The following is a 21026-nucleotide window of genomic DNA, read 5'->3' as shown; positions in this document are numbered from 1 at the left end:
CTTCAGCACTGTGAAGACGAAACAAGCTTTTACTGGAAGGTTTAAAACCAAACTTATAAATGAGCATTCATTTAATGAGTGACAACTTAATGAATATGGTTCGTTGAAACAAATCGGAGTTTACCCAATTCCCTACACTAAATGCCTACATTGACGCTAACGTCTTATGTTGAGCTGTAATTGAAGTCTCCAATGGGATGGAAACAATTCACTGCTCTGTTTTCAGGCTGTTATCAGCAGCGGTTTACAGCTGAAATACAAATTCTCAATTCCAATGAAAGAGATGTGAATGTTTTGAAAGCTGAACTGGTTTACCAGCACTCAAACGTTCATAGACACACAGGCAGGCTTGTGGGAATTGTTGCATTATTACACCATTTTAGTATTTGATAGTTCACCTAATGTTCCTCAGTACCTTTACACCTGGTGGTTAGTGGTGTCCACTGTTCATTGGCTTGACACTGAAGCCTGTCTGACTGGTTCAGTACAAACCTTTCAGCACAGCTAAAATCACATGTTGAGCTGTAACTGAAGTCTCCAATGGGATGGGAACAGTTCATTGCCGTTCCTTCAGGCTGTATCAATGTCTCACAGTTTATAACTTAAATACAAGATTAGAACTTAAAATTAGAATGTTGAAAGATGGCATATACTATATATTTTCTCAATGTTCAATATTGCAGATGTCAAACCAGCTTTATTGTGAGTTTTGCATATCAGTTAAAAATGATCAATGTAAATTTCCCCAGTAGCTTTACAACTGGAAGTGTGTCCTGACTACTGCCCATTGGCTTGACACTGAAGCCTGTCTGACCCATTCAGTACAAATCCTTCAATATAGTAAAAGTAACACATTGAGGTGTAAATGAAGTCTCCAATGGGACGGGAGCAGTTCATTGCCCCTCATTCAGGCTGTGTCAATGTCTGACAGATTACAGCAGAAATACAGGATTTAAATTCAGTAGGCATCTGAAAGTTGAGACATATATACCTGTATAAATATATATAGATTCAAATAACAGCTCGGAAATGAGAAAACTATTTTTACTTAACACTTAATAAAATAATTTAACATTGACCATCTATAGAAAGTTGCTCAGTACCTTTACAGCTTGGAGTCTCTGCTGTCCACTGCCCATTGGCTTGACATTGAAGCTTGTCTGAGCCCTGTAGTACAAACCCTTCAGTGCAGTCAAAGTCACATGTTGAGTTGTAACTGAAGTCTCCAATGGGATGGGTGCAGTCTATCAACCCTCGTTCAGGCTGTGTCAGTGCCTGACAAGTTGCAACTGAAATACACGTTTAAATTTCAATATTCATTTGTGAAGTTGAAGCACAGCATACTCTGTAATGTGTATAAATAACTTATTATAGAAATTGAACCATCTTTTTACTGAAAAGTTCAGCACAGGTCATAAACATGTGTTCATTTGGTGCAGTGTAATACCTGTACATATGGGAGTCTGTGCTGTCCAGTTTCCAGAAGCTCCACACTCCAGGCTATCTGATCCTGTTAATATAAATCCTTCAGCACAGGTAAAATCACACAATGAGCTGTAGCTGAAGTCTCCATAGGGATGGGAGCAGTTATAGGTTCCTCGATCTGAACTCCTCAGCACGTCGCACTTCATGGCTGGAATATTAGTGACACTATTCACAGTGCTTCTATTTACACACAACCAGCGAAGATAAAGGTCTAGATTTTCAAAACGGGGTTGGGAACACGATGCCCTGATGATTCCCAGGTCTCAACCTCCTGCCTCAGCTGTGTTGCCAATGCAATGTAATCTTCAAATGGTAATGCCCTAATTGGGCAGGAGGCGAGTTCAGTGCCGAATTAGTGGCACCGATCAACTGCAGGAGGACACAGCTGCCCTCCTGGCACAGAGGCAAAGGCAAGCAGCAGCCATGATGTGGCCTGCTGCTGCCTTACCGAGGGGAGCAGCAGCTTCTCAGAGGGACAGCAGAATGAACAGGTGAGGCAGTTGTTCCATAATAAAAAAAAAAGTCCCGCGCTGGGCCCTGGCACAAGATCCCCATGGGCCGAAAACATTTCTTCTTCAAACAAGAAAGTTAGCCTCCTGCCCGCTGTGAGCCTGACAGTTGTGCACTATCGTGTATCTGACTGGCCAGGCTCGCCAGACTCCTCTTTGAAAATTGTGGTGTGGACCCCACTTCTCTTTAACAAACTCCTAAAGGAGCTTAATTGGAGGCCAGAGGCTTCCCCATTCCCTCCCGCAGCCCTCATATTGAAAATTGGGGCCTGTCCTGGAGATATCAGGTTCCGGAGATGATCTTCTGGGCAGCAATGTTTAAATCATGTCCACACCAGCTCCAAACCCCAAGACCCTTTCAAGATCCAGCCCAAATAGTCAATTGGAAACTAGTATGTCACCTGATTTTTCTGGTTTGCCCCTAACTTAAGAAATCCTGTTATAAGGTTAATATGGCAAATTTACCTCATTTTGAAATTGACAGCCATGTGTCTGACTTCATGAAATTCTTCAGGACGGTTGGAGAGCAGTGCCAGGAGTAGCACCAGGCATACCTGGTGAAGCTACCACACAGAACTACACACATGGTAAACAGCAGAAGCAGCATGCTATAGACAGAGCTAAGTGATCCCATAACCAACAGAACAGATCAAAGCTCTATATTCCTGCCACATTCAATCATGACTGCAAGTGGTCAATTGAACTAACGACCGGAGGAGGAGGCTCCGTGAACATCCCGATCCTCAATGATGGCAAAGACCATAACTCAGTGCAAAGAAGAAGGCTGAAGAGTTTGCAACCATCTTCAGTCAGAAGTGCCAAGTGGATGGATGATCCATCGTGGCCTCCTCCTGAGGTCCCCACCATCACATATGCTAGCTTGCAGTCAATTCAATTCACTTCACATGATATCAAGAAACGGCTAAAAGCACTAGATATCTCAAGATTATAGGCTCCAATAACATCCCAACTAGTGCTGAAGAGGTGCTCCAGACCTAGCTGCACCCCAAGCCAGCTGCTCCAATGCAGCTAAAACACTGGCATGTAACTGACAATGTGGAGAATTGCCCAGGTATATCCTGCCCACAAAATGCAGGATAAATCCAATCCAGCCAATTACTGTCCCATCAATCTACAAACATACATACGAACATATGAATTAAGAGCAGAAGTCGGCCATTTGGCCCCTCGGGTCTGCTCTGCCATTCAATAAGATCATGGCTACTCTGTTTATGTCTCGAATTCCACACTCCCATCTACCCCCAATAACCTTTGATTCACTTGTCTGACAAGAATCTATCTAACTCTGCGTTAAAAATATTCAATGACCCCGCCTCCACCACCTTCTGAGGCAGAGAATTCCAAAGTCGCACAACTCTGAGAGAAAACATTTCTCCTCATCTCTGTCCTAAAACGGTGACCCCTAATTTTAAAATCGTGCCCATTAATTCTGGACTCACCCACAAGAGGAAACATCCTCTCCACATCCAACTTGTCAAGACTGTTCAGGGTCTTATATACTTCAATCAAGTCTCCTCTCATTCTTCTAAACTTCAGTGAAAACAAGCCCAGTCTGTCCAACCTTTCCTCATCAGACAACCCACTCATTCCAGGAATCAATCTAATAAACCTCCTCTGAACCACCTCCAACGCATTTACATCCTTCCTTAAATAAGGAGACCAAAACTGCACACAGTATTCAGGATGTGGTCTCACTAATGCCCTTCATACTGAAGCATAACATCCTTACTTTTATTTTCAATTCCTCTCACAATTAAGAATAGCATTCCATTAGCCTTCTTTGTGACTGGCTGTACCTGCACACTAACAAATTGTGACTCATGCACTAGAACACCTGGATCCCTCTGCATTTCAGAATTCTGCAGTCGTTCCCCATTTCAGTAATACGCTGCTTTTTTATTCTTCCTGTCGAAGTTAACAGCTGCACATTTTCCCATGTTATATTCCATCTGCCTGATTTATGCCCACTCACTCAACCTATCTATATCACTCTGCAACCTTCTTATATCATCTTCACAGCATACTTTCCTACCTATCTTTGTGTCATCTGCAAATTTAGCTACCATGTCATCGCTCCCCTTATCTAAATCATTGATATAAATTGTTAAAAGTAAAAATTCTCAACAGCTGAGGCTCCAGTACAGACACCCTGGGGAGGTGGTGGCGTAGTGGTAATGTCAATGGAATACTAATCCAGAATGCAGTTTAATGCTCTGGGAACATGGGTTTGAATCCCACCTTAATTGAGTTCAAATTTTGCCATCTGTTAATAAATCTGAAATTAATCATCTCATGATGACAATGAAATTGTTGTAAAAAAACATCTGTTTCACTAATGTCCTGTAGGGAAGGAAATCTGCTGTCCTTACCTGGTCTGGTCTACGAGTGACTCCAGACCCACAGCAATGTGGTTGACTCATAAATGCCCTCGCAAGCCACTTAGTTCAAGGGCAATTAGGGATGGGCAATAAATGCTGGCCTCGCCAGCAATGTCCACATCCCACAATCGAGCAAAAAAAAATACCTGCCACTCAGAAAAGGACCCATTTATGCATACTCTCCATTTCTGTCAGCCAGCCAATCTTCTATCCATGCGAATATATTGCTCCCTATACCATGAGCTCCAACTTTGCGCAATAACCTTTTATGTGACACCTTGTCAAATGCCTTCTGGAAATCCAAATGGTAATGTCCTACTCTCAATTATCAGCAAAGTGATAAAAGACATTGCTGACAGCACTATCAAGTGGCATTTACTCAACAATAACCTGCTCCCCGATGCTCAGTTTGGGTTCGGCCAGGGCCACTTGGCTCCAACTCTCATTACCTTACCTTCCAGGGGAGGAGCGGACCTGCGGGAAGAACATGGAGCGAGGAGTGGATAAATAGAGCCCGAGAATCACGGCCTACAGCATTCATCTTCCAGGAGAGCAGCGGAGAGGAGTCCAGGCACACCGGAGTTTGAAAATAAAGTGAGCAGTGACGTACAGGAATGCTACAAAGTGATTGCTTGGTGAATAACTACTGTTAGGAAATAACTCTAAATAGCTGAGTTAGTACACCAGTGTTAGGGTGCGTGTGTAAATAGCTTAATAATAAGGAACAAGTGAGTAACTTTTTTTGAGTAAGGTTTATTTTAACTAATGAACTGTATTGACTTTTAGTAGGATTTATCAGTAGCTTCAAAAGTAAACGTAAGAACTATAGATTGTAGTGGATAGTGTTTGGAGTAGAACAAGGCCCCTGGCGTAATTAGTATTTTTTAATTAAAGGGAGTAACGAAGTAATCTAAAGGTTAATCATGGCAGGAGAGCTCACCCCCATGATATGCTCCTTCTGCGCTATGTGTGAAATCAGGAACGCTTCCAGTATCCCCGACGACCATGTGTGCAGGAAGTGTATCCATCTGCAGCTACTGGCTACCCGCATTACGGAGCTGGAGCTGGGGGTGGATTCACTGTGGAGCATCTGCGATGCTGAGATCGATGTGGATAGCACATTTAGCGAGGTGGTCACACTGCAGGCAAATGCTGCAAAGCAGAAAGGGAATGGGTGACCACCAAGCAGAGTAGAGGAAGGCAGGTAGTGCAGGAGTCCCCTGTGGCCATCCCCCTCTCTAACATATATACCACTTTGGATATTGATGGGGGTAGATGGCTCAGGGGGAAGCAGCAAGTTCATGGCACCATGGGTGGCTCTGCTGCACAGGAGGAGGAAGAAGAGTGGCAGGGCTATAGTGATAGGGGATTCAATCGTAAGGGGAACAGACAGGCATTTCTGCGGCCACAAAAGAGACTCCAGGATGGTATGTTGCCTCCCTGGTCGTAGGGTTAAGGATGTCTCTGAGCAGCTGCAGGGCATTCTGAGGGGGAAGGGCGAGCAGCCAGTTGTCGTGGTACAAATCGGTACCAACGACATAGGTGGAAAAAGGGATGAGATCCTACAAGCTGAATATAGGGAGCTAGGACATAAATTAAAAAGTAGGACCTCAAAGGTAGTAATCTCAGGATTACTACCAGTGCCATGTGCTAGCGACAACAGAAATAGCAGGATATATTAGATGAATACGTGGCTGGAGAGATGGTGTAGAGGGGAAGGATTCAGATTCCTGGGACATTGGGATTGGATCTGGGGAAGGTGGGACCGGCACAAGCTGGACAGGTTGCGTTTGGACAGGATTGGGACCAATTTCCTCGGGGGCGGTGGGGGGGTGGTGGGAGGTGGTGGGTGTTTGCTCGTGCTGTCAGGGAGGGTTTAAACTAGAATGGCAGGGTGATGGGAATCTAAGCAGGGGGACAGAGGAGGGGGAGACAAGAGTAGAAATGAAAGACAAAAAGGTAAGAAGCAAAAGTGGAAGGCAGAGAAAACAAGGGCGAGAAACAAATGGGGCCATAGTGCAAAATAAAGCTAAGATGACTAACAATGTTAAAAAGACAAATCTAAAGGCATTATGTCTTAATGCATGGAGCATTCGCAATAAGGTAGATGAATTAACAGCGCAAATAGATATAAATGGTTATGATATAGTTGCGATTATGGAGACATGGCTGCAGGGTGACTAAGGATGGGAACTGAACATCCAGGGGTATTCAATATTTAGGAAGGACAGGCAAAAAAGGAAAGGAGGTGGGGTAGCGTTGTTAGTAAAGGAGGAAATCAAAGCAATAGTAAGGAACAATATTGGCTCGAAAAATCATAATATGGAATCTGTATGGGTGGAGCTAAGAAACACAAAGGGGCAGAAAACATTAGTGGGGGTTGCCTTTTGGCTCCCAAACTGTAGTGGAGATGTAAGGGATGGCATTAAACAGGAAATCAGAGACGCATGCAATAAGGGTACAACTGTAATCATGGGTGAATTTAATCCACATATAGATCGGTCAAACCAAATTAGCAATAATACTGTGGAGGAGGATTTCCTGGAGTGTGTATATGATGGTTTTTTAGACCAATACATTGAGGAACCAACTAGAGAACAGGCTATCCTAGACTGGGTATTGTGCAATGAGAAAGGATTAATTAACAATCTTGTTGTGCGGGGTCCCTTGGGGAGGCGTGATCATAACATGATAGAATTCTTCATTAAGACGGAGAGTGAAGTAGTTGAATCTTGAATCTAAATAAAGGAAACTACAAAGGTATGAGACGCGAGTTGGCTATGATAGATTGGGGAACTTTATTAAAAGGGTTGACGGTGGATAGGCAATGGATAATGTTTAAAAAATGTGTGCATGAATTACAACAATTATTCATTCCTGCTTGGCGCAAAAATAAAACCAGAAAGGTGGCTCAACCGTGGCTTACAAAAGAAATTAGGGATAGTATTAGATCCAAAGAGGAGGCATATAAAATTGCCACAAAAAGCAGCAAGTCTGAGGATTGGGAGCAATTTAGAATTCAGAAAAGGAGGACAAAGAGGTTGTTTAAGTGGGGGGAAATAGAGTAAGAGAGTAAACTTGCAGGGAACATAAAAACTGACTATAAAAGCTTCTATAAATATGCAAAGAGAAACGGGGGAAGTTATAATGTGGAACAAAGAAATGGCAGAACAATTAAACACATACTTTGGTTCTGTCTTGACAAAGGAGGACACAAATAACCTCCCAGAAATGCTAGGGAACCAAGGGTCTAATGAGAGGGAGGAATTGAAGGAAATCAGTATTAGTAAAAAAATAGTGCTAGGGAAATTAATGGGTTTAAAGGCCGACAAATCTCCAGGGCCTGATAATCTACATCCCAGAGTACTAAAGGAAGTGGCCCTGGGAATAATGGATGCATCGGTGGTCATCTTCCAAACCTCTATAGACTCTGGAGCAGTTCCTACAGATTGAAGGGTGGCAAATGTAACCTCACTATTTAAAAAAGGAGGGAGAGAAAATAGGGAATTACAGACCAGTTAGCCTAACATCAGTAGTGGGGAAAATGCTAGAGTCTATTATAAAGGATGTGATAGCAGAACACCTGGAAAGCATAAACATTATTGGACAAAGTCAACATGGGTTTACAAAAAAGGGAAATCATGCTTAACAAATCTACTGGAGTGTTTTGAGGATGTAACTAGTAGAATAGATAAGGGAGAACCAGTGGATGTGGTGTATTTGGATTTTCAGAAGGCTTTTGATAAGGTCCCACATAAGGGATTAGTGTGCAAAATTAGGATTGGTTACTTGCATCAGAGTGTTGACAGTGTACATGCTTCAGCAAGCGTTAGTGCCTTTAGAAGAGGAAGAGAAAAATTTAGAACAATAAAAAAGGAAAGGTTTTCCTGTTTATATAACCATATTACATCTCCCAGAAACATCTCAAAGTGCTTCACATAGGGTAAGTTAACTCTTTAAAGTTTGGTGACTATGCTATGTAGGCAAATTGGCAACCATTTTTGAGCACAGGAGGATCAATGCCATCAGGAGAATTTCCTGTTCTCGCTTGAATACATGGGATTATCTGAACTGGGCCAGGTAGACAGGGCCGCTGTTTAACCTTTAATCCAAATGATTATCTCCACCAATGCAACACTCCTTTGCAACTGCACTGGAGAGGTAACTCAAACTCCTGAGGCTCAAATTTTCTGTGGAGGGGAAGAGCACAAAGCAGACAGACTGACAGCAGGAAGGGGACAGGATTTTGGCGTGGATCCCAGATTTGCTGGGTTTCTACACCATGTAAATGCGATTAGAAGTCCTGGCCATCTGGTGGGAGCGGTTGGGTAATGAGAGGGCATTGCTGGGGAAGGCAGGCAGGCCTTCTGTTCAACTTCCCACAGCTGTGTCCACAGCCAGCTTTGGAGTTATGTGTGGAAAGTTCCTGGCTACCCTGGAAATTCGACCCAGTAAGCCACCCAGTAGGCTCAGCAGATCCAGTAATGAAAGGTCCAATAGACACAGCAGCAGAGCTCTTTTTCTGCATATCTTCCATTTGAAAAGAAAAGTGATCCACGTGCCCACAGTCCCTCACAGCGAATAGGGACAAAACTGCAGTGATTGTTAGATGCCTTTATTACCTTTGCAAATAGGGGTCTTTGCTGTCCATTGTCCAGAAATATCACATTCGAGCCAGTTTGTTCCAGACAACAGAAATCCTTCAGAGCACCAAAAATCACACATTGAGCTGTAGCTAAAGTTTCCAAAGGGATGGGAGCAGTTCATCGCCCCATGGGCAGGCTGTGTAAGTGGCTCGCACTTTATGACTGAAATAGAAGTTTGCAGTTTGTTATTTAAATTAATCTGTGGAAACATTGGGCAAGATTTTAACTCATTTAAACCCACTCACTTGCACAGATTTAAAATTGGGCCCATTATTTCAGTGAGGGACTGGTGAATCTATGAAATAGATGCTGTAGGAAGCCAATGGAAGCAGATAGCGTGATTGATTCAAAGCAAATTAGTTAGCTTTCTTTCAAAAAGAAATATACAGTATATGAATAATTTGAGACATGATGTAATGGCCCAGGTTTTGCCATTAATATCAAAGGAACCCCCTGGTACATTTGCCCACAGTCCTTTAGTGGACTTGTCAGCGGAGATTTCCAGTCATGCAATGTCTGTTGAATTTGGCACACTCTACAGGGGATCTGCGATACATGCAAGCAGCAGGGAGGCTGTTCAACCAATTACATTGAAGAATCCTGACCAAACCATGCAGATTGCAAAGCAGTAAGTAAAAAACAGAAAATATAAATTACATTTAAACCATTGGACAGGAAGCTAAATAAAGATTGGGACATACACATAGGATTAAGGGAGAAACATAAAAGAGCAAAACAGAAAACTATTTTAAAAAACATAATTTTTTTAAAAATCTGAAACATTAAGTTTCTTCTGAGGGAATGAGACACTACACACATAAAAAAAAATACAGGGCCAGAAAGGTTATTCAGCAGTAATTATCACTTACTGTGCTGTTAAAACTCTGTTCCTCCTGATAGTATAAGGCCTAACATTTTCAACTGCTTTTAGAGTGAAAATAGTGAATAATTAACCGAAGTTCACACTATCATAGAAACATAGAAAATAGGAGCAGGAATAGACCATTTGGCCCTTCGAGCCTGCTCCGCCATTCATTATGATCATGGCTGATCATCCAACTCAGTAGCCTGTTCTGGCTTTCGCCTCATACCCTTTGATCCCTTTAGACCCAATATATCTAATTCCTTCTTGAAAATATACAATGTTTTGGCCTCAACTGCTTTCTGTGGTAGCGAATTCCACAGGCTCACCACTCTCGGGGTGAAGAAATTTCTCCTCATCTCAGTCCTGAAAGGTTTACCCCGTATCCTTAGACTATGACCCCTGGTTCTGGACTGCCCCACCATCGGGAACATCCTTCCTGCATCTACCCTGTCAGGTCCTGTTAGAATTTTATAGGCTTCTATGCAATCCCCCCTCACTCTTCTGAACTCCAGCGAATATAATCCTAACCGATTCAATCTCTCGTCATACATCAGTCCCGCCATCCCAGGAATCAGTCTGGTAAATCTTCGCTGCACTCCCTCTATAGCAAGAACATCCTTCCTCAGATAAGGAGACCAAAACTGCACACAATATTCCAGGTGTGGCCTCACCAAGGCCCTGTATCACAGTGATCTCTCTGCAGCTTCCATTGGTGAAGACTGCAATAACATACCCTGTAAAGGAAACAAGTATCACTGACAGCAACCTCTGGATTTCTGTGTTTCACTGTGCATATGCGGATGCCAGAAGGCATTATCAGTTTTACCCAGAATAATAGCTTCACTACTATTAGTATAGCATGGTAAGTGCAGTATGCTTGGGAGGAACAGGTGACTTTGGACCTATGGTTCCCAATGCTTTACACAATTGAATGTTTTCCTCACCTCATGTCTAGGCCTATTGTAGACTAATTGATAGACATTGATTGCCATGATTCGTCAACAATCTCATTATTGCTGTATCATATAACTACCAGGATGGTAAAAGGTGGACTAGATGGATTTTGGTCTTCGTTCATCTAGAAATTCTGTGTTTTTACTATATTCAAGTCTATAATCCTCAGTAATGTTTCATGGATACAACAACTACAACAGTTTGGTGAATACCCCTTAAGACAGTAATCTCTAGTAACTGAGACATAACAGGACCAATGGCAAAAATACAACAAAAATCACTGCTACTAAGTATTTCGGCACGAAAGAGATACAATTTCATATTTATATATGTGTTGCAAATAATTTAGTGCATTTTACTTCCATTTCTTGTAAATTTGAGTGCATTTCTGCACAAGTACATCTTATATCCATTATAGCTGAATAACAGTAACAGTTACAGTAACAGGAGTCCAGTGACCAGTGGTGTGCCGCAGGGATCAGTGCTGGGCCCACTGTTGTTTGTCATATATATTAATGACTTGGATTTGAATGTAAGGGGCATGATTAGTAAGTTTGCAGATGACACCAAAATTGGTGGTATAGTGCACAGTGAAGAAGGTTGTCTAAGGTTACACCAGGATATAGATCAACTGGGAAAGTGGACAAGGGAGTGGCAAATGGAATTTAATGCAGACAAGTGCGAAGTGATGCATTTTGGGAAGTTAAACCAGGGCAGGACATATACAGTGAATGGCAGGGTCCTAAGGAGTGTTCTTGAGCAGAGAGACCTTGGGGTGCAAGTACATAGTTCCCTGAAAGTGGTAACACAGGTAGACAGGGTGGTGAAGAAGGTGTATGGCATGCTTGCCTTCATCGGCCGAGGCATTGAGTACAAGAGTTGGGACGTCATGTTACAGTTGTACATAACGTTGGTTAGGCCGCATTTGGAGTACTATGCGCAGTTCTGGTCGCCGCACTACAGGAAAGATGTGATTAAGCTAGAGAGGGTGCAGAAAAGATTCACAAGGATGTTGCCTGGTTTGGAGGGTTGAGTTATAAAGAGAGATTGGATAGGCTGGGTCTGTTTTCCCTGGAGCGAAGGAGGCTGAGAGGGGCCATGATAGAGGTATATAAAATTATGAGAGGCATAGATAGGGTAGATAGCCAGAGTCTGTTTCCCATGGTAGGGGTGACTAAAACTAGAGGGCATAGATTTAAGGTGAGAGGGAGGAGGTTTAAAGGGGATCAAAGGGGTAAATTTTTCACACAAAGAATAGTGGGTATCTGGAATGAGCTGCCTGAGGAGGTGGTGGAGGCAGGAACAGTAGCGACATTTAAGAGGCATCTGGACAGGTACTTGAATGAGCAAGGCATAGAGGGATATGGAATTAATGCAGGCAGGTGGGATCAATATAGATAGGCATTATGGTTGGCATGGACGCGGTGGGCCAAAGGGCCTGTTTCTATGCTGTACGACTCTATGACTCTATGAACAGTTGATATCGAATTTACTCTACACTGTTGCCACTGATGGCAGCCTGAACTTCCATGGCAGGGCAGAAAACTAATGAGACTGACCTAAAGAGGTGGCAATCCAGTAGCTACATTACCAGTGCTACACCTGGTGCGGGCAGCCAGCTTTCCTAGCAACCAGTGGCTGAGTGGCTCAGCCTGGCAAGATAGCTCGATAATGCAGGCATGCTTGACCAGATAATTAAGCCAGAAACTATGACTTGTAAATAACAGTACATGTTCCAGTGCTATGGAATTTGCATTGTAAATGGGACTTACTATACAGTACCAATAAACTTGGGCATTTCTGAAATCACAAAGCAGTTCTGGAACATAAATATGCCATAATGCTGCATGGTACCTTCACAGGAGGGTATCTGTGTTGTCCATTTTCCAGAAGCTCCACACTGAACCCTGTCTGATCCGTTTAATATAAACCCCTCTTCACAGCGGAAGTCACATGTTGCATTGTAACGGAAGGGTCCGAAGGGCTGGGAGCAGTTTATAGTCCCTTTCTCAGGATTCTCCAATCTTGTGCATTTTGCAGCTGAAACATAATTTAGTGATTTTGATACACATTCAAACAACTCAGTTTTAACCTTATAATTTTTTCTTTTTGTCCAAAAACAGCTTATCTTATCTTACAAGAAAGGGAAGATGGTCCTAGCAGATACACTGAGCAGAGCACACCTGCCAGTGGTTAACACCTGTGATTTTCCTTTGAGCTAATGGAAATTGATCATCAAGAATCACTTCCAGTTGAAGACTCATGCCAGCAGCAATTTAATCATGTTGTAGCGGAAGAACCAGCCAAAAAGCAACAGCAGGTTATCATTTAGTAAAGCTGTCATGGGATTCAAGAGACAGCAAATCGTGGTACCAGTTGTATTGCATAAGGAATTAAGATCAGTAACTCATTAAGCACATATTGATATAGAAAGCTGTACCACAGACAGCATCTATTGGCCCTGAATGTCAACAATGCTTGAACAATATATTGCAAAGTGTGATATATACTTGGCACATCGCAGTTCTCCAAATAAGAAGCCATTACTAGAGTAGGAGATTGTAGCTAGTCCCTGGTCAAAGTTTGGTGCTGACTTTTTTTCATATTCGTTCTTGGGATGTGAGTGCTGCTGACAATGCCAGCATTTATTGCCCAACACTACTTGCCCTTGAGAAAGTGGTGGTGAGCTACCTTCTTGAACCGCTGCAGTCCATGTGGTGTAGCTACACCCACAGTGCTGTTAGGGAGGGAGTTCCAGGGTTTTGATCCAGTGACAGTGAAGGAATGGAGATATATTTCCAAGTCAGGATGGGATGTGATTTGGAGGGGGACTTGCAGGTGGTGGTGTTCCCATGCATCTGTTGCATCCTTCTAGATGGTACAGATCACAGGTTTGGAAGGTGCTGATGAAGGAAACTTGACAGGTTGTTGCAGTGCATCTTGTATATGGTACACACTGCTGCCACTGTGCGCCAATGGTGGAGGGAATTAATATTTAAGGTGGTGGATGGGGTTCCCATCAAGCGGGCTGCTTTGTCTTAGATGGTGTTTTGTTGGAGCTATGCTGAACCAGGCAAGTGGAGAGTATTCCATCACACTCCTGACTTGTGCCTTGTAGATGGTGGACAGGCTTTGGGGAGTCAGCAGTTGAGTTACTCACTGCAGAATTCCCAGACTCTGACCTGCTCCTGTAGCCACCGTATTTATATGGCTGGTCTAGTTAAGTTTCTAGTCAATGGTAACCTCCTGGATGTTGATGGTGGGGTATTCACCGATGCTACTGCCATTGAATGTAAAGGGGAATTGGTTAGATTCTGTTTTTTTGGAGATGGTCATTGCCTGACATTGGTGTGGTGCAAATATTACTTGCCACTTCTCAGCGCAAACCTGAATGTTGTCCAGGTCTTGCTGCATGTGGGCATGGACTGTTTCAGTATATGAAGCTGTTCCAGTACAACTACAACACTGGCATCCACCCAGCAATGTGGAAAATTACCCAGGTATGTCCTGTACACAAAAAGCAAGACAAGTCCAACCCAGCCAATTACCGCCCCATCAGGCTACTCTCAATCATCAATAAAGTGATGGAAGGTGTTGTTGACAGTGCTATCAGGTGGCATTTGGTTAGCAATAACCTGCTCACTGACGCTCAGCTTGGGTTCCACCAGGGCCACTCAGCTCCTGACCTCATTACAGCCTTGGTTCAAACGTGGAAAAAAGAGCTGAACTCAAGAGGTGAGGTGAGAGTGACTGCCCTTGACATTAAGGCAGCATTTGGCCAAGCATGGCATCAAGGAGCCCTGGCAAAAATTGAAGTCAATGGGAATCAGGGGGAAAACTCTCCACTGGTTGGAGTCATACCTAGCGCAAAGGAAGATGGTTGTAGTTGTCGGAGGTCAATCATCTCAGCTCCAGGATATCACTACAGGAGTTCCCCAAGGTAGTGTCCTAGGCCTAGCCATATTCAGCTGCTTTATCAATGACCTTCCTTCGACCATAAGGTCAGAATTGGGAATGTTTGCTGATGATTGCACAATGTTCAGCACCATTCGTGACTCCTCAGGCACTGAAGCAGTCCATGTAGGAATGCAGCAAGACTTGGACAACATCCAGGCTTGGGCTGAAAAGTGGCAAGTAACATTTGTGCCACACATGTGCCAGGCAATGACCATCTCCAACAAAAGAGAATCTAACCATCTGCCCTTGACATTCAATGGCATTACGATCACTGGATCCCCCATAATCAACATCCTGGGGGTTACCATGGACCAGAAACTGAACTGGAGTAGCCATAGAAATACTGTGGCTACAAGAGCAGGTCAGAGACGAGGAATCCTGCAGCGAGTAACTCACCTCCTGACAAAGCCTGTCCACCATCTACAAGACACAAGTCAGGAGTATGATGGAATACTCTCCACTTGCCTGGATGGGAGCAGCTCCAACAACACTCAGTGGTGCAGTGGTTAGTACTGTAGCCTCACAGCTCCAGGGACCTGGGTTCAATTCTGGGTACTGCCTGTGCGGAGTTTGCAAGTTCTCCCTCTGACCGTGTGGGTTTTCGTTGGGTTCTCTGGTTTCCTCCCACCACCAAAGACTTGCAGGTGATAAGGTAAATTGCCCATTGTAAATTGACCCTAGTGTAGGTAGGTGGTAGGGAATATGGGAATACTGTAGGGTTGGTATAAATGGGTGGTTCTTGGTCAGCATAGATGCGGTGGGCTGTTTCAGTGCTGTATCTCTAAATAAATAAATAAATTCGACACCATCCAGGACTTGAATGGCACCCCATTCACAAATATTCACTCCCTCCACCACAGACACACAGTGGCAGCAGTGTGCACCATTTTCAAGATGCACTGCAGCAACGCACCAAGCCTCCTTAGACAGCATCTTCCAAACCTGCGAACTCTACCACCTAGAAGGACAAGGGCAGCAAATGCATGGGAACACCACCACCTGCAAGTTCCCCTCCAAGTCACACACCATTCTGACTTAGAACTATATTGCCGTTCCTTCGCTGTCGCTGGGTCAAAATCCTAGCAGTCTCTTCCTAACAGCACTGCAGGTGTACCTAACCCACATGGACTGCAGTGGTTTAAGAAGCCAGCTCACCACCACCTTCTGAAGGACAATTAGTGATGGGCAATAAATGCTGGCTCAGCCAGCGATGCTCACATCCCAGGAATGAATAAAAAAAACTAAGGAGTTGCGAATGGTACTCCAACAACCACAATGAACTTCCTTTGTGCTAGGTGTGACTCCAACCAGTGGAGAGATCCCCCCCCCCCCCACCCACTCCCGCACCGATTCCTATTGACTTCAATTTTGTTCGGGCTCCTTGGTGCTATACTCGGTCAAATGCTGCCTTTATGTCAGGGGCAGTCACTCTCAGCACGCCTCTGGAATTCAGCTCTTCTGTCTATGTTTGGACAAAGGCTATGATAAGATCTGGATCTAAGTGGCCTTGCAGAACCCAAACTGAGCATCGATGAGCAAGTTATTGCTGAGTTCGTGCCGCTTGACAGCACTGTCAACAACATCTCTTTGTTGATGATTGAGAGTAGACTGATGGACAGTAATTGGATGGATTGGCTTTGACCTGCTTTTCGTGGACCGGACACACCTGGACAACTTTCCACATTGTTAGGTAGATGTCAGTGTTGTAGCTGTACTGGAAAAACTTGGCTAAGGACGCTGCTTGTTCTAGAGCACAAGTCTTCAGCCCTATAGCTGGGATGTTGTCAGATCCCGTGGCCTTTGCAGTATCCAGTGTCTTCAGCCGTTTCTTATTATCATGTGGAATGAATGGAATTATCCTGAATTTTGGCATCTGAGATGGTGGGGACCTGTGGAGGAGGCCGTAATGGATCATCCACTCAACAGTTCTGGCTGAAGATGGTTGCAAATGCTTCAGCCTTGTTTTTTGCAGTGACATGTTGGGCTTCACTATCATTGAGGATAAAGATGTTTTTGGAGCCTCCTCCTCCATTCAGTTGTTTAATTGTCTGCTATTATTCACGACAGGATGTGGCAGGACTACAGAGCTTTGATTTGATCCATTGGATGTGGGATTGCTTAGCTCTATCTATTGCATGTTGCTTCTGCTGTTTAGCATAGATGTAGTCCTGTGTTGTAGCTTCAGCAGGTTGGCAGCTCATTTTTAAGTGGTGCTGCTCCTGGCATGTTCTCCTACACTTCTCATTGAACTTCTTGAGTTGCATGGTTGTATCCTGCTTGTTGTGTGTGACTAGTGACTATTGACAGTGACTTTATCAAAGTAGCCAATCACACTTCTGTTATTACTCGCAGTATTCTTAGAGAACTCCAAGAGATGTTTACAAGAATCGGTATATCAGAGATCCTAGTAACAGATAATGATTCACAATTTGTGTCCGTAGAATTTCCAGTGTTTGCCCAGAAATGGGGATTTAAACACTGAAGTTATCATCTCACCACCTGCAGTTCAATGGCAAAGCTCAGAATGCTGTCAAAACTAGTAAACAATGCTTCACAAAATGCAAGGAATCCAATCAGTTTCTAGCTCTATTAGATTGGCGCAATACTCCAAGTGAAGGTATACAAACAAGCGCTGTACAGACTTATGCGTTCTAGGTACAAGACATTACTGCCAATAGAAAGAACACTCCTACACCCTCAATATTCAACTGAAGAAGACACTTGTGCATGTGTAGGCATAAAGCAACATCAGCAGTATTATTATGACAGGAAGGCTAAACCACTTCAATAAGTACGCCCTGGTGATGCAATGCTGATGAAACTGCCAGGCCAATGTACTTGGAGTGCTGGAAAACACATAAGTATGGTGGGTCCTAGAAGTTATGATCTGCAAGTTGGAGACTCATTGTAATGCTGATGAGCCACCTCTAAGCAAATCTCCTGAGATTGAGGATGATTCTGAAATGCAGGTCCCCAGTGGTCCTTTGAACAAGTCTCCAGAGCAAGTCACAACAACTATAACAGCTGAAACTCTCGGTAGTCAAACACCAATCGCCGATCACAGATCTGGAAGACAATGCCAGGCTCCAACTCAATTGAAGAACTATTTATTTGATAGTGCCTGTTTGTGATTGTGTGCTTTGTTTTGTTTAAATTTCAGAGTTCCTCTGTTTTTTTAAAACTCTGAAATAGTGCGATGTATATCTTTTTCCTTGGAGGGGTAAGATGTGATGCGGGCACATGTTGGCTATATATGCGTGATGTCTGAGTCATTGCCATATGATTCATCAGACAATTCTTCCGTTTCTTGCCCTGCTGTGAGTGTGTGATCCAGTGAAGCAGTAGACATGTAGAGCTTCTGCATCTACTGTAAGTTCACTAATGTTGAATGCTTAATAAAACAATGATACACTTTCTAACAGCTCATGGTTTCATTTACAATTTAAAGAGGTATCAGCAAAAGAATGGCCACTTGGATTAGAACTTAGATAGCCAGGCAGTGAAGGATAGAAATAAAAACGAAATGCTGGAAATACTCAGCAGTTCTGGCAGCATCTGTGGAGAGAGAAGCAGAGTTAACATTTCGGGTCAGTGACCCTTCTTCGGAATCAAGTTCCGAAGAAGGGTCACTGACCCGAAACGTTAACTCTGCTTCTCTCTCCACAGATGCTGCCAGAACTGCTGAGTATTTCCAGCATTTCTTGTTTTTATTTCAGATTTCCAGCATCCGCAGTATTTTGCTTTTATTTTAGTGAAGATAGAACATTGGAGGCTAGTCTTTACACACTTATGAGCTTTTATTTACAGAGGCACACGTAGCATATCATGAGCCTCTGAACAACCACCACACTTTCAGCCTGCTGCTATGTATATGAGCACAGGTGAATCTGCAATTAATGCCTACCAGCTGAATACAATTAACCCCCAATTGATATACAATTAATACCAGAAGGCTAGTAATAACCATGGAACTGTACCTCAATATGAATCAGTGCCTTTAGAAGAAAAAGAAAACAAAGTGGGAGAAATGCTGTCTTCATGTTTCAGTGTAGCAACTAGGTAAATAGAAACTAATGATTCCAGATTTATTGATACCTTCACAGGCGGGGACTTGTGCTGTCCATTGTCCCGAGGCTTGACACTGAAGGTTGCCAGATCCCTGCAGTACATACCCCTCACTGCAGCTGAAGACACATGTTGAGTTGTAACTGTAGTTTCCAAAGGGGTTTCTGCAGTTCATGATACCTCGTTTAGGCATCTTCAGCAAATTACATTGAACAGCTAAAACATAAATTCATACATGTGTAAAACTGATAAATTAAGTCCATTGTGCATCAAACATTTTTGAGAGATACTGCAATTACAATTGTTGTATTTTAGCTCACTTATATGAAGATATCAAAAGCTAACTACACTTGTGGCTTAGTGGATAAATGCATCCTGTGGTGTGGTTCAGAATTGGACAGACCAGAAGGATTTCAGTTTGAATTCCTATTTTGTGCTGAGTTAGCTGTTCTCAGCTGCAGGACCATTTGAAGCATTATAATTGGCGTCAGCATCCCTGGACAAGGAAGAGGAATAGAATCAGCTAAGATTCCCACTCTTATTCACTATCCAGTGTCGACTGCTGAGAAGAACATCTGTAGAGATATCAGGAGAGGATAGGGTCAGATTTGACTGTCATTGACTATGTAGCCTCGTACGTGCAGATTTGAATGAGATATCCAAAGGCTGTCATTATCGGGGAACCATATACCAGCAATAGATAGGGAGAGACCTGGGGGAAGAGTCATCAGGCATCACAAATATAGGCTAGTTAACAATAGCACTGACCTGCCACATAACTGCGCTAACCAAAGGTCAAAATGAACATTTGAATATTTGACTGCTTCACTGCCCCACTACAAAAGCTTATCATTTTAAAACTTGTCTATGGGAGAACATGTACTCCTCCTGCTGCAACTGTACCTGACAGTCATCGCCATTCACGTCCCAAAGCTTGTAGTACAATTTAGTACATTTGCATTTTGTAACATTGTCACATAAAAATATGTACAATTAATGTACTGATGAGGTAAAGAAATGTCTTTTGAATAGTGATTCTGCTGTCAGTTTCATGAATAGTCGAATGATAAATGTAGAGAACTGATTAACAATAACTTGAGAAATTGAATTATTTTTTAACGTTTATCATGGGGCAATTTGGGGATTTTTATAGAGTCATAGAGTGTACAGCATAGAAACAGGCCTTTCAGTCCACCGCTTCCATGCCGACCATAATGCCTATCTGTACTAATTCCACCTGCATTAATTCCATATCCCTCTATGTCTTGCTCATTCAAGTACCTGTCCAGATGCCTCTTAAATGTCGCTACTGTTCCTGCCTCCACCACCTCCTCAGGCAGCTCATTCCAGATACCCACTATTCTTTGTGTGAAAAATTTACCCCTTTGATCCCCTTTAAACCTCCTCCCTCTCACCTTAAATCTATGCCCTCTAGTTTTAGTCACCCCTACCATGGGAAACAGACTCTGGCTAGCTACCCTATCTATGCCTCTCATAATTTTATATACCTCTATCATGGCCCCTCTCAGTCTCCTTCGCTCCAGGGAAAACAGACCCAGCCTATCCAATCTCTCTTTATAACTCAACCCTCCAAACCAGGCAACATCCTTGTGAATCTTTTCTGCACCCTCTCTAGCTTAATCACATCTTTCCTGTAGTGCGGCGACCGGAACTGCACACAGTACTCCAAATGCGGCCTAACCAACGTTATGTACAACTGTAACATGACGTCCCAACTCTTGTACTCAATGCCTCGGCCAATGAAGGCAAGCATGCCATACACCTTCTTCACCACCCTGTCTACCTGTGTTACCACTTTCAGGGAACTATGTACTTGCACCCCAAGGTCTCTCTGCTCAAGAACATTCCCCAGGGCCCTGCCATTCACTGTATATGTCCTGCCCTGGTTTAACTTCCCAAAATGCATCACTTCACACTTATCTGCATGAAATTCCATTTGCCACTCCCTTGCTCACTTTCTCAGTTGATCTATATCCTGTTGTAACCTTAGACAACCTTCTTCACTGTGCACTATACCACCAATTTTAGTGTCATTTGCAAACTTACTAATCATGCCCCTTACATTCACATCCAAGTCATTAATATATATGACAAACAACAGTGGGCCCAGCACTGATCCCTACGG

The 21026-nt window shown here is 43.3% G+C and overlaps 1 protein-coding gene across 6 annotated transcripts in view; it reads right to left on the bottom strand.

The window, feature by feature from the left end:
• LOC137372942 (P-selectin-like) overlaps positions 1–21026 on the bottom strand; it is a 94294-nt gene that overhangs the window by 49376 nt on the left and 23892 nt on the right. For 5 of the 6 annotated variants that reach the window (XM_068037473.1, XM_068037472.1, XM_068037475.1 and 2 more), the window contains exons 9-12: positions 18911–19096; positions 12713–12898; positions 9016–9201; positions 1104–1289 (exon numbers count right to left, since the gene is read on the bottom strand). In XM_068037473.1, the coding sequence (XP_067893574.1) occupies positions 1104–1289; positions 9016–9201; positions 12713–12898; positions 18911–19096 (744 nt within the window). The remainder of the gene's footprint in view (positions 1–1103; positions 1290–9015; positions 9202–12712; positions 12899–18910; positions 19097–21026) is intronic. The other variant, XM_068037478.1, reaches the window with a different exon arrangement.

This window comes from Heterodontus francisci, chromosome 8, assembly GCF_036365525.1.
Source record: "Heterodontus francisci isolate sHetFra1 chromosome 8, sHetFra1.hap1, whole genome shotgun sequence".
Classification (NCBI taxonomy): Eukaryota; Metazoa; Chordata; class Chondrichthyes; order Heterodontiformes; family Heterodontidae; genus Heterodontus; species Heterodontus francisci.
The sequence above is the reverse complement of the archived record's forward strand: the minus strand, read 5'-3'. Positions and strand labels throughout refer to the sequence as shown.